Genomic DNA, 12,421 nt, shown 5'->3' on the forward strand with positions numbered 1-12,421 from the left:
GCTACAGTTCCTGTATGACAAGACACTGACGCTAGAACTGAGATTAAGAGTATTTCCAATTATCTTAAATCTTATTGAAATGTGACCTATGAAACCGTTGTCAACTAAAGCGTTAATCTGTTCCATTAATCTTCAACAGCCCTTAAACCATTCTTTAAAAAGAGCTCAACTTGATGTGAACTAGTAGGATAGAACCATTAACTTTTTTTATATAAGAGATACAATAGGATGGAATAATCCAAAAATTACAATCCAGACGATAAGACGCAATGACTAGAATTGATGAGTACAGAAACCCTGGTTAAGTGTTGCATGTTCATATGGTAGATCCTGTTTGATCCATGAAAGTAGATGTGTTAAGACCGAGGGGAAGAGGTAGTTAGTTTTTGCCAGACTCTAGGCGCTCTGCAGGCACGCTCCACAGCAGATGTGAGAAGAGACTAGGGAAGAGGAACCTATGATGAGACTAATATTGAGTGTCACCCCTTATTACTTTAATAAGAGCTCACACAGAAGGCCGGCTTAATGCAATGTTTAACATTATATTTTACTTAATCGTCACAACACACAGATCATGATAGTTCCAGCAATATAATTGTTCAAGTCCAACCATAGCGCAATGGCATAGTTACAATCAAGCTGAACAGACCACGTCTCCCTGTCCTGTAAGCAATCCAGCCTCGACAACAAGACCCTGATTTTATTCATTCATCACTGCTCAATATTGGACATACTGCTAATTCACCTAGTAAACAGTTTTTGGTTCAGCACAACAGGAAACAACCTGGTAATCTGAGTTAACTGGGAAAGACCTTTACAAATATGATCAATTAACATAGGAAACATTTGGAAAAACAGCAATCGTCTGCTGAGGGGATAATTAAAAATAAAATAGGATAAAACATTTTCAGTGCCGTCATCAATTTCTCTTCAGGTTCTGAGACCGTCATGTGTCCAAATGCCTATCAGTTCTCTCTTTGTACTATCCTCGTTCTTCATCTTTGTGAATTTGTCACTTAAGACAGCAAGCCGAGGGGCAGTAGTTAGTTAAGGTCGCTCAAGGGCCAAAGAGCACAGTCTTGATGTAGGCTACTGTGGTAAAGTTGAGCAACATGGCCACATGCTCGTTACCCTCCAGTTCAAGCATATGGACAGGCTGAGTCTGGTGGCCTATCCAACGCTTGCACTGGGTGGCACTCAGCAGGTTGACTGTCCCATCCCCATCTCCGAGAATCAGTGTGGGGTCTGAATCAGAAAAGTTGGTGTAGAGAAAACCCTCCGCTGTGGGCACTCCGCTGCCATAAAGACAGTGTATGGCCACCCCAGGGGGCTCCAGTGCACTGACCAGTGGTTCAGTGTCTTGACGCATCTCCCAGCCATCTTCAAAGTCGATATCCTTGAAGAAGCGTTGGTAGTCCTTCACTGTGTAGTTGGTGGTGGGTGTTTGGATTAGCACCTTGTCAGCAGGCCAGGAATGTGCGTATGGGAACAGCCATGTGGTTGAGACTGCAGAGCGCTGCTGTGAGCGGATCTTTAGTGAACTGATGACTGGGATACGGTTATTATCACCTGCAAGGAAAGAGACATAAACCAATGCAATAGTGTAGATATAAAATACATGGTTGCTAAACATTACAAATCGTATGCAGCCCACAGTAACTTTACTATTGTGGTTCTGACACCTATTTAATTCATGCAGAAAAGCATATGCAAACACTAACCAGTAGCAACAACTCTCAGGGTTTTAGCCACACCAGCCCAAGGTGCACCCAGGGACACAAAGGCCTTGATGTAGCGATCCTTCCAGGCCTGGGGCTGATGGTTCAGGAAATACAGGGTGTACATGTTCCCCATGCTGTGGGCCACCAGGACAACCGGACCCCTAGCCTTCACGGCCATCTCCTCAATCATATGTTGCAGTCTCAAAAAGTAGGCTTTGTTCTCATCTGTTAAAAACGGGGGAAAACATGCATGAGACTGATCATTCCAAACTACTGAGATTAAATATTGTTATAATAATATATACAGAACAAAAATATAAAACGCAGCATGTAAAGTGTTGGTTCCATGTTTCATGAGCTGAAATAAAAGATCACAAATGTTCCATAAGCACAAAAAGCATATTTCTCTCATATGTGCACAAATTAGTTTACATCCCTGTTAGTGAGCATTTATCCTTTTCCAAGATAATCCATCCACCTGACAGGTGTGGCATAACAAGAAACTGATTAAACAGCATGATCATTACACAGGTGCACCTTCTGCTGGGGACAATAAAAGGCCACTCTAAAATCTCAAGTTGAGAGGGAATGTCCACCAGAGCTGTTGCCAGAGAATTTAATGTTAATTTCTGTACCATAAGTCACCTCCAACGTTATTTTAGAGAATTTTGCAATATGTCCAACCGGCCACACAACCGCAGACCACGTGTAACCAAGCCAGCCCAGGACCTCCACATCTGGCTTCTTTACCTGTCTCTACACTGCATTTCTGATCAATTTGATGTTATTTTATTGGACAAAAAAAAATGCTTTTCTTTAAACAACAATGACATTTCTAAGTGACCCCAAACTTTTGAACGGTAGAGTGTGTAAAATATATATTTTTTATTCCTACAGGGGTCCTAAAATTCAAAATCAAATAGCTAAATTATCCTTGGTATGTCCATCTTAAAACAATTCCATATGTTAGTTTAGTAGAAACCCAGCCACGGGCCCTTAGACTCTAGTCTAGGGCATTTAACTCTTACAACTCTTACTTCTTAGGGATAGGCGTCCCGTCAACGGGACAGTTGTAAATCTTGCAGCGCCTCGTCACAATCGCAGATTTTAGAGAAACAACAAATGTCGGTACAGATAAGTGTCTTATATCAGCTGAAAGCTTACATTTTTGTTAATATAACCGCACTGTCCAATTTAAAGTAACTAATACTGCAAAAAAATACCATGTTATTGTTTGAGAGCTCCTAACAACAAAACACTTTTCACCGCGATAGGTTTGATAAATTCACCTCTGAAGGTGAAATGTGTACTTACATTCTGAAATCTTGCTCTGATTTTTCATCCAAAGGGTCCCAGAAATAACATGGAGTGTTGTTTTGTTAGATAAAATCCTTTTTCATATCCTAAAACGGTCCATATAGCATGCACGATCGACTTTGTATTTCCACTCGTTCAATTTGCAAAGAAAGGAATCTGTGAAAATCTAACCCTAAACGTTGTTTCAACTAGTCAAATCATGTTCATATTTATTCCTCAGAGATCCTAGAACGTTACCAGACTTCACTATATCATTAGGGGTGTAGTATATCCTATAGGACAATTTGGTCAGAGAGCGACGCCTTCATGGCACGCCGATGACGCAGGCGGTCTTCATTTGATCGACTGTCAAATTAGCACCAATCGGGGTCCAACAAAGCTAGCTAGATGGCCAATGAGCTGGGCTTTACGGGAGTATCTGGAAACCCTGTGTCTCGCAAAATATAGCTGCTAACCTTGTGCGACAGCAAGCCTTTTCCTTTTGGACAAAAATTAAGAATATGGAGTTGTGAATATATGAAAACTGGGTGTTTTGCAAATGTTGAACTTATAATATGGCTACTAATACTGGAAAAGCTAAATCAAAGTCCAAGTATTTGATGATATTCTTGCAGAAAAATGTAATGTGAATGTAAATGTCTCCTTCACAATTTGCCCAAATGTACCTGGGTGACTTCACACTAAATGTCATGTAGTTTGCTTATACTTCAAGGTATCCGTCTGAAACTTTGCACATACACTGCTGCCATCTTGTGGATACCATCGGAATTACAACCAGAGTGATGGCTAGATGTGGGACCTTTCTGTTGCATTTCAAAGATGGTGGTAAAAAAAGGTTGTTTCTTTCTTTGTATTTTCTTCTACCAGATCTATTGTTATATTCGCCTACATTGAATTCACATTTCCACAAACTTCAAAGTGTTTCCTTTGAAATGGTACCAAGAATATGCATATCCTTGCTACAGGCAGTTAGATTTGGGTATGTCATTTTAGGCGAAAATTGAAAAAAGGGGGCTATCCCTATACCCTACAAGATCCAGAGCCTGCTGCTTCTCTGTTCTACCTGATAATTAATTGCACCCACCTGTTGTCCCAGGTCTAAATGAGTCTCTGATTAGAGGGGACCAATTTAAAAAAAAAGCAGTGGGACTGGCTTCGAGGTCCAGAGTTGAGTTTGAGAGTTCTAGGTGGTGTCAATAACATTGCTAGCTCCTTGCAAGGACATACAATCCATCCAAAGACCAAGCTCTGTTCATCAGACCACAAATGTTTATTTGACAGACATGCATCTACATTAAAATGTGTGTGTAAGAGAATGAAAAGAGACTGATTTACTTGGAGCTTTACGCCAGTCATACGGAGCTCCTCGAACATCGTCATCTCTGGTGTATCCCCACTCCACCAGTGCCTGCACTATGGTGAAGAAATACATACCTGCAACAAAAACAATAGTAGCTTAGTTAAACCCACACACAAGCAAAGACCTACATACTCGCACACTATTAGGGAGACTGTTGAATAGATACTTTAGGCACACTAGGGTGATGGGTCCACTCACCAACATCGCCCTTGCTAGGGTCAAGGTATTCCAGAGGGAAGGTCTGTCCAAAGCCAGGCACTCTGACATCTACCCCCGGAGGTGCTTCTGTCTGCCTTGTTGTACGGTTATAAATCAGTCTAATGCAGACAGACATCCCAGAATATTAGAAAAGTTCAAGATTGACTCTGCGATATGATGTGGATGCAGAAAAACAGCATAGTGGGTAAATTTCCAAAACTACTAAGAGCGTTGACGCGCAAGGCTCAACTTCTCTGCTGTTTTTGGTCCCGTGGCTAGCGTGCTGTAATAGCATGAAGCAAACCCTTGCACAGGCACAGATAGTGTGAGAGCAAAGTGTTGCATCTCGCTCATCTCAATATCTGCAGTGCTGCTCATGGCAGTCATTTAGCTGAGTCTACCTTTAATTACAATGACATTACAGTTTACAATATAAGTATTGTGAAGATATGGGACAGAATTGGAAACTTTCACTTCTTCCCTTAATTCATTAGTTGTTCCTGGAATAAAGCAACGGCACAATGACATGTAGTTACTTGGTTAGCGACCCATCTGAATAATTTTTCAGTAGAATTTCTGCATTTCAAGAGGAACTAGTCCTAATTGGGGAGAAAAGACCCAACTGGTTGTAAACTATGGCTTCACTATTAAATGAACTATACGCTCTGAGAGACCGACTAATTGTTGAAAACATATTGATTACAAAGGGGATTCAAAGGTCAGTTTATTCAATGGTCAGAAGATAACCTATTCAACCTTGGCTACAGAAAAACAGATCCTTGTCTAGAAAAACAGATCCCTCTCTCTCATGCCTACCCAGCCAGCTACGTAATAGTATTACAATTATTTTATTATTAATATCAAGTTGCCAGTAGAGATGCTGACTGTAGGTTTATACAGAGCTCATATTAAATCAGATACCCCCAACCCCTCCTTGGCCCAATCACCCTATTTTCCACCTCACGCAACACTAAGCACTAACCTTATGTTGTCAATCCAGCAGTCAATGGCCACCGGCACCAGCAGTTCCAGGTTGAGCCATAATGTGAAGTAGACGTCAGTCTTTTTATAGCAGATGTAGTGAACCACACTGGGCTTGTCCAGCTTGGCCTCCAGCTGGTTCCCCAGGTCCCCAGGAACTGTGGGACAAGACAATATGACAAGGATGTCCAATCAAAGACTGGATGGCCAATCAAAAACATTATCAATTTAGAGTGTGATAAAGGTGATCAGTTACTATTTATTAGCCCAATGTACTAGAAAAACCACTGAGTGTACCCCACCCATCTTTTCCTACCAGCCCCCCTCATTAAACCCCATTTCTGGAACTATTTGAAACAAACTCATGGTTGGTGGGGGGGAATGTAGAGATTAGTGGTAAATCACTGAAAACCTGCCAGATTTAAATTTCAACATGTGAGTCTGTGATTACATACAACCCTTTGTGACCCTGAGTCAACCACAAGTTAAAAGCTGAAACCAGAAAGGAAACCCTAGGGCAGCATTTCCCAAACTCAGTCCTTGGGACCCCAAGAGGTCCACGTTTTGGTTTATGCCCCATGCCCCACAGCTGATTAAAATAATCAAAGCTTGATGATTTGTATCAGCAGTGCTAGGGCAAAAACCGAGACGTGCACAGAGTTTGAGAAACACTGACCTAGGGCAAACTTTACTGACTGCTATCACATGCATGTAGACTTACAAATACTGCTAGGGTACCGTTAAATGTTGTAACTTGCCATACTCTAGATAAGGCAGTGAGACAACCTTTGTTGAAACATACAAATCATACTACTAATTTATAGGCTGCTATAATTATTTTCATGATTAACTGTATAACTGAATATAATTAAAAAGGTGACAGGACGGATCATTTTCTGTTCTCAATGACAGAAAACAGAATTACTACAATGTGGTTACATTTCTGTTACATAGTGGATATACCGGTCGCTAGATACATTGTAGCGCATGGGAAACAAAATGTCCAAGTCAAATTAAGTTCCATTTGAAACAATTGGAGACAGATGCTACATTGTAAAGTTATAGACAACAATGTAGCCTTATTAAGCATGCATCGACCAACAACAGTTTAGTTGATTTGTATATTAGCTATTTTTTTTAGCCCCTTTATGTAAAGAAAGAATACACGGTTCAACTCGGGAACATGTAAAAAAAAAAAGATTGAGAAACATGACGCATGAGTTTCTTTTTTTTTTGGACGCAAGAGTTTATCCTAACTAGCCTTGTTAGCTGTCTGACAATCTGTTTCACAATAATGAACAGATGAAAATAGAAGAGCTAGCTAGCTAACGTTATACATCAAGGATAAACAATGGCCACTTACTTAGGACTACTGGAGGTTTTTCGGATCGACATGTATTCCCCGGGAGACATTTCTCAAATGTTCTGCCTTTGATGTATGGTACCAAAATCATCAACAAACACAGCTGGAAGAGCGCTGGGCTAGTCAACCCACGGGGTACCATTTCTCCCATTCACTCATAACACTAGTTCCCCACCCTGGAAAAGTTGGCTTGAGATTCGCTATTCGCCAGACATTCGGACCTCCAAACTTCAATAGCTGGCGAACGATTTGAGCTACACACCTCAGATTGGTCTCTTTTGTGAAGTACAAAGGGTGTATAACATTGCACAGGTCTTATTTTACCGATTCTGACCTGAGTGTCATAATCACATGGCAATGGTGTAGGCAGCCTGGCACCCAGGGATCTTCAACAAAGTGCATGATCACAATATTCACGTTTCAAGAGCTCTTACACCAAGTGACTTAGCAACCTAATTTCTTCTATAATATAATAATGTTTGCAACAATTGAATGTGCATTATGCCACCTACTGTGCTAGTGGATAATAAGGATCCCAAAAAGGAAATAATGTGGATGCATTTAAAAAATATATATCATACAAACTATTAAACAATTTTTTTACTAAACAAAATCAACCTGCTTTTCTGTAACAAAAAAACAACAAACTATAATCAGGTCCCTTCACAGGCTCAGAAGACTCCTGTGAGGGCAGGACATTTCCAAGCTACAATAGTCCTTGCAGTGCTTCTGCCGTGAAGTCTTGGAGCCCCCAAAACTTCTCGGCTGCAGATATAATGATGTCCAGCTTCTTGGACACTGCTGTACAATTAATCACTGTGGCCAGAAATGCATCCACCTCCATATCTTCTTCAACACTGTGGCCTCTTGCCCCTTCGACTCTCTTCATCGCCTCCATATAGGAAATCTGCTGTACAGCCCTGCTCCTTGACACCTCACCTTTTTCACCCTAACAGGTTAACTCAAGGAACTTTGGAGTAAGATCCCCACCACATTTGCAACATTTTCCATTCAAAGATTCTTCAATACCATATTTCTCCCATCTCCAAACATTTGACACATGACCATATATTTTACAATTCCCACACTGTAGTGGTTTGGACACAAATACTCTCACAGCATACCTCATATAGCCAAGCTTCACATGTTCACATGTAGAATCTCCCTTAACAACAATAGTAGCTTTTCTCCTTCCTTCCATTTACCATACAGGTCAGGTGACGTGTACTGACCACTTTCTGAATAAGGTACTCGTCATCTACATTATATCTAACGAGACTCCAGCTATAACTCCTTTGGCAGGCGCCCTGCTCCGAAGATCAACACAGGTTACTTCTGATGTGGGCAATTTGGCCAGATCCAGTGCACGCTTCTTCTATTCTTCATCAACACAATTAACCAAAACAAGGCTTCTTCTAGTCACCTTGATTGAATCCACCTTTCCCACTGCTTTCTTCACAGCCCTTGATAGTAAAAATGGATTTCCCAATTTACCTCCTTGTCCAAAAAACGAGGTCCAATAACAAATGCATTATTGGACCAGTCTGTCATAGGTACCTCTCCTCCACCTCCTGGAAACCCATTTTCTCTGTCCACCAACCTCATTTCAGCTGTCCATTATCCCTCATACAGAGAGGCATGTGGCATACCCTTTAGTTTTCTCATCAAATTATTCCTATATTTAAAATATATATATATATAAAAATCAATTACATTTCAACAGCTCCTTGATCACATGACCTAGACACCTCAAACCAACTGTTCAGTGGGTAGGGACACCCTCTATGGTTTTCTGATTTTAATTTACATTTTCCTTTACCTTAATTTATTAATTACATGTTTTACTTAGAATTTCAATAGCTACTTCATCACATGACCTAGGCACCTTAAACCAAGTTTGTATTGTTCACAGGCTACGGAAACACATTGTACACCCTTTCGTTGTCCTATAAAGCGCTTACAAGATTTTATATAAATATAAACAAATTGAGAATTTCCGTAGCTTTTCAACCATGTGATTTACCAATCTAATTTCAACTGTCCATTATTCCTTATATAGAGAGACATGTTGCACACCCTTTAGTTTTCTCATAAAATGATTCCTATTCTTTTTTTTTATATTTATTTTTTGTCAACCACTTTTTGCCAATCCCCTCTGACGTCAAAATGTCCGACTCTGGATATATTTCCTCAAGAAACCAACACTCGACTCTGACGTCAAAAACTACAGGCCGGTATCCCTTCTTTCTTTTCTTTCCAAAACATTTGACCGTGCTGTCTGTGACCAACTCTCTCGCTATCTCTCTCAGAACGATCTTCTTGACCCTAACCAGTCACGCTTCAAGACGGGTCACTCAACCGAGACTGTTGTTCTTTGTGTCACGGAGACTCTCTGCACTGCCATAGCTGACTTTCTCTCCTCTGTTCTCATCATCCTAGATCTGTCCGCTGCCTTTGACACCGTGAACCATCAGATCCTCCTCTCCACCCTCTTAGGGCTGGGCTCCTCAGGCTCTGGGCTGGGCGCCTCAGGCTCTGGACACTCTTGAATTGCATCCTACCCTGCAGGGCACTCCTACCAGGTGACGTGGAGAGGATCTGTGTCTGCACCAACTACTCTCACTACTGGTGTCCCCCAGGGCTCGGTTCTGACCCTATCCTCTTCTCTCAATCAGCTCTGTCATATCCACACATGGTCTCTCCTAACATTGCTATGTGGATGACACTCAACTACTTTTCTCCTTCCCCCCTTCTGACATCCAGGTGGCAACACACATCTCTGCATGCCTGGCTGATATCTCAGCTTGGATGTCGGCCCAACACCTCAAGCTCAACCTTAACAAGATGGAGCTGCTGTTCCTCCCGGGTAAGGCCTGCCAGCTCTCCATCACAGTTGACAAATCCATGGTGTCCCCCTGCCAGAGTGCAAAGAACCTTGGCGTGACCGTGGACAACAACCTGGCGTTCTATGCAAACGTCAAAGCAGTGACTCGCTCCTGCAAGTTCATGCTCTACAACATCCTTAGAGTACGACCCTACCTCATACAGGAAGCAGCGCAGGTCCTAATCCAAGCACTTGTCATCTCCCGTCTGGACTACTGCAACTCGCTGTTGGCTGGGCTCCCTGCTTGTGCCATCAAACCCCTGCAATTTATCCAGAAGGCCGCATCCTGCCTGGTATTCAGCCTTACCAAATTCTCCCATGTCACCCCGCTCCTCCGGAACTCTCTTCTCTGTCCTGGCACCCCAATGGTGGTACCAGCATTCCCCTTAATCTAGGACAGCAGAGTCCCTGCCCATCTTCCAAAAAAACATCTGAAACTCTACCTCTTTAAAAATGATCTTAAATAATCCCCCCTCCCCGCACCCCCTCCTTTCGTGATCTAGCACACGCAGTTGACCCCCACCCCCCCTTCGTAACACTCGCACTTTATCAAAACAGTCATCCTTCAATAACTGTTTTGATAAATCAGGATGTTCATTGGCATCAAAAAAGATGGGTCTATTCCCGCCAGTTAAATCATGGGACACATTTATCATCACATTAGAAACTTTGAAAAGAAAGAGAAATATACCGCTAGAAACTGGATTTAAATATTCAATTTCATTTAACAAAACATTTGACCAGCTATGACAAATAACATAATTGAAGCAACACACTGAACTCATCACAACACAAGAACTGAATGACAAAGGAGAGTGAATTATTGTTGTACACTCTTAGGAAAACATGTACTAAGTAGAACATACTTCTGCATGTCCCTACAGGGGAACCACATTTGGTGCTAGGTAGAAACCTTGCAGACAGTTCTACCTAGAATGAGAAATGTACAACAATATACAACAATAAAATCACTGTGTGTGTGTGAGAGAGAGAGAGACAGAGAAACAGAGAGATAGAGGAAGATCAGCGGGAGCATGCCTAAGATCACACAGTATACCAGATAGGACAGACTGACCATATCCCCCGACACATAAGCTATTGCAACATAGACACTGGGGACAGAGACAGGGGGATTGGGCAACACTGTGGCCCCTTCCAAAATTACTCCCGGACAGTGCAAATCAGGCATGATAAGCAACACCCATCTTTGCCAAAGCACAGCCCCCACACCACTCAAGGGAAATCAACAGACTACTAACTTACTACCATGAGATAAGGTTGAGTATAACCGAGGACGATCTCCCACACCCCACTACCCCTAGGGGGCGCAAAACAGGACAGGAAGATTACGTCAGTGACTCAACCCACCCAAGGTAGTCGAGTATAGTGAACAAAGCCTGGCATAATCTGATGCGCCCTCGTAGGAACGGCATGGGAGAGCGCCAGCAGGCCAGTGACTCAGCCTCCGTAATAGGGTCAGAGAATCCCAGGAGAGAGTGGGGAGCCGGCCAGGCAGAGACAGAAAGGGTGGTTCCTCTTGCAAGTGCCATGTCATTCACCTTTGCACCCCTGAGCCACTCAATCATAGGACCTACTGAAGAGATACATCTTCGGTCAAGACTTAAAGGTTGAGACCGAGTCTGCTTCTCTCACATGGATCGGCACACCATTCCATAAAATAGGAGCTCTATAGGAGAAAGCCCTGCCTCCAGCTGTTTCCTTTGAAATTATAGGGACAAAAAGGAGGCCTGCGTCTTGTAATCATAGTGTACGTGTAGATACATTATGTACAGTAGGACCAAATCAAAGCGATAAGAAGGAGAAAGTCCATGCAATGCTTTGTAGGTAAACAGTAAAACCTTGAAATCAGCCCTAGCCTTAACAGAAGGCCAGTGTAGCGAGGCTAGCACTGGAGTAATATGCTCAAAACCTCTAACAAGAAGTGTGAGACTGGGGTCTGAGTGGATGGTAGCACACAGTGCCTTTCAAAGGTTCCCCTTGACTTATTCCACATTGTTGCGTTACAGCCTGAATTCAAAATGGATTAAATCTATATTTTTTCTCACCCATCTACACATAATACCCCATAATGACAAACTGAAAACATGTTTTTAGAATTGTTTGCAAATGTATTGAAAACAGAAATATCTCATTTCCAAACAGTACCAGTCAAAATGTTTGTTTTTTCTTTATTTGTACTATTTTCTACATTGTAGAATAATAGTGAAGACATCAAACTATGAAATAACACATATGGAATCATGTGTAACCAAAAAAGTGTAAAACAAATCAAAATATAGCCACCCTTTGCCTTAATGACAGCTTTACACACTCTTGGTATTCTCTCAACCAGCTTCATGAGCTAGTCACCTGGAATGCATTTCAGTTAACAGGTGTGCCTTATTAAAAGTTAATTTGTTCTTCTTAATGCGTTTGAGCCTATCAGTTGTGTTGTGACAAGGTTCGCAAGCTATTGAAGTTTGAAGGTCCAGATGTCTGACGAATATCGAATCTCAAACCAACTTTACCATGGTCTGTGATGTTACCCCTGATGAGGAAATTGAGACATTTATCTCCACAAAGAAATCCCTTTGTTG

At 41.9% G+C, this 12,421-nt stretch overlaps 1 protein-coding gene across 1 annotated transcript; it reads right to left on the reverse strand.

Annotated features, from left to right (window-relative positions):
• Nucleotides 1-525: 525 nt before the first annotated feature.
• pla2g15 (phospholipase A2, group XV) lies at nt 526-7,302 on the reverse strand. The gene is made up of 6 exons (XM_029757937.1): nt 6,941-7,302; nt 5,579-5,735; nt 4,597-4,715; nt 4,374-4,472; nt 1,722-1,946; nt 526-1,569 (listed from the first exon to the last, which is right to left on the reverse strand). Exons 1-6 carry the CDS (start codon nt 7,089-7,091, stop codon nt 1,058-1,060), a joined length of 1,263 nt encoding a protein of 420 aa, XP_029613797.1. The 5' UTR covers nt 7,092-7,302; the 3' UTR covers nt 526-1,057.
• Between the last annotated feature and the right edge of the window lie 5,119 nt (nt 7,303-12,421).

This window comes from Salmo trutta, chromosome 7, assembly GCF_901001165.1.
Source record: "Salmo trutta chromosome 7, fSalTru1.1, whole genome shotgun sequence".
Classification (NCBI taxonomy): Eukaryota; Metazoa; Chordata; class Actinopteri; order Salmoniformes; family Salmonidae; genus Salmo; species Salmo trutta.

What these genes read in the sequence shown, in the direction of transcription:
- pla2g15 (XM_029757937.1), bottom strand. Translation starts at nt 7,091, where the DNA reads ATGGGAGAAATGGTACCCCGTGGGTTGACTAGCCCAGCGCTCTTCCAG. An exon ending in AAAACCTCCAGTAGTCCTAA is followed by an intron (nt 5,736 to 6,940) that starts GTAAGTGGCCAT and finishes CTTGTCCCACAG; the next exon opens with TTCCTGGGGACCTGGGGAAC. An exon ending in TGCTGGATTGACAACATAAG is followed by an intron (nt 4,716 to 5,578) that starts GTTAGTGCTTAG and finishes TGTCTGCATTAG; the next exon opens with ACTGATTTATAACCGTACAA.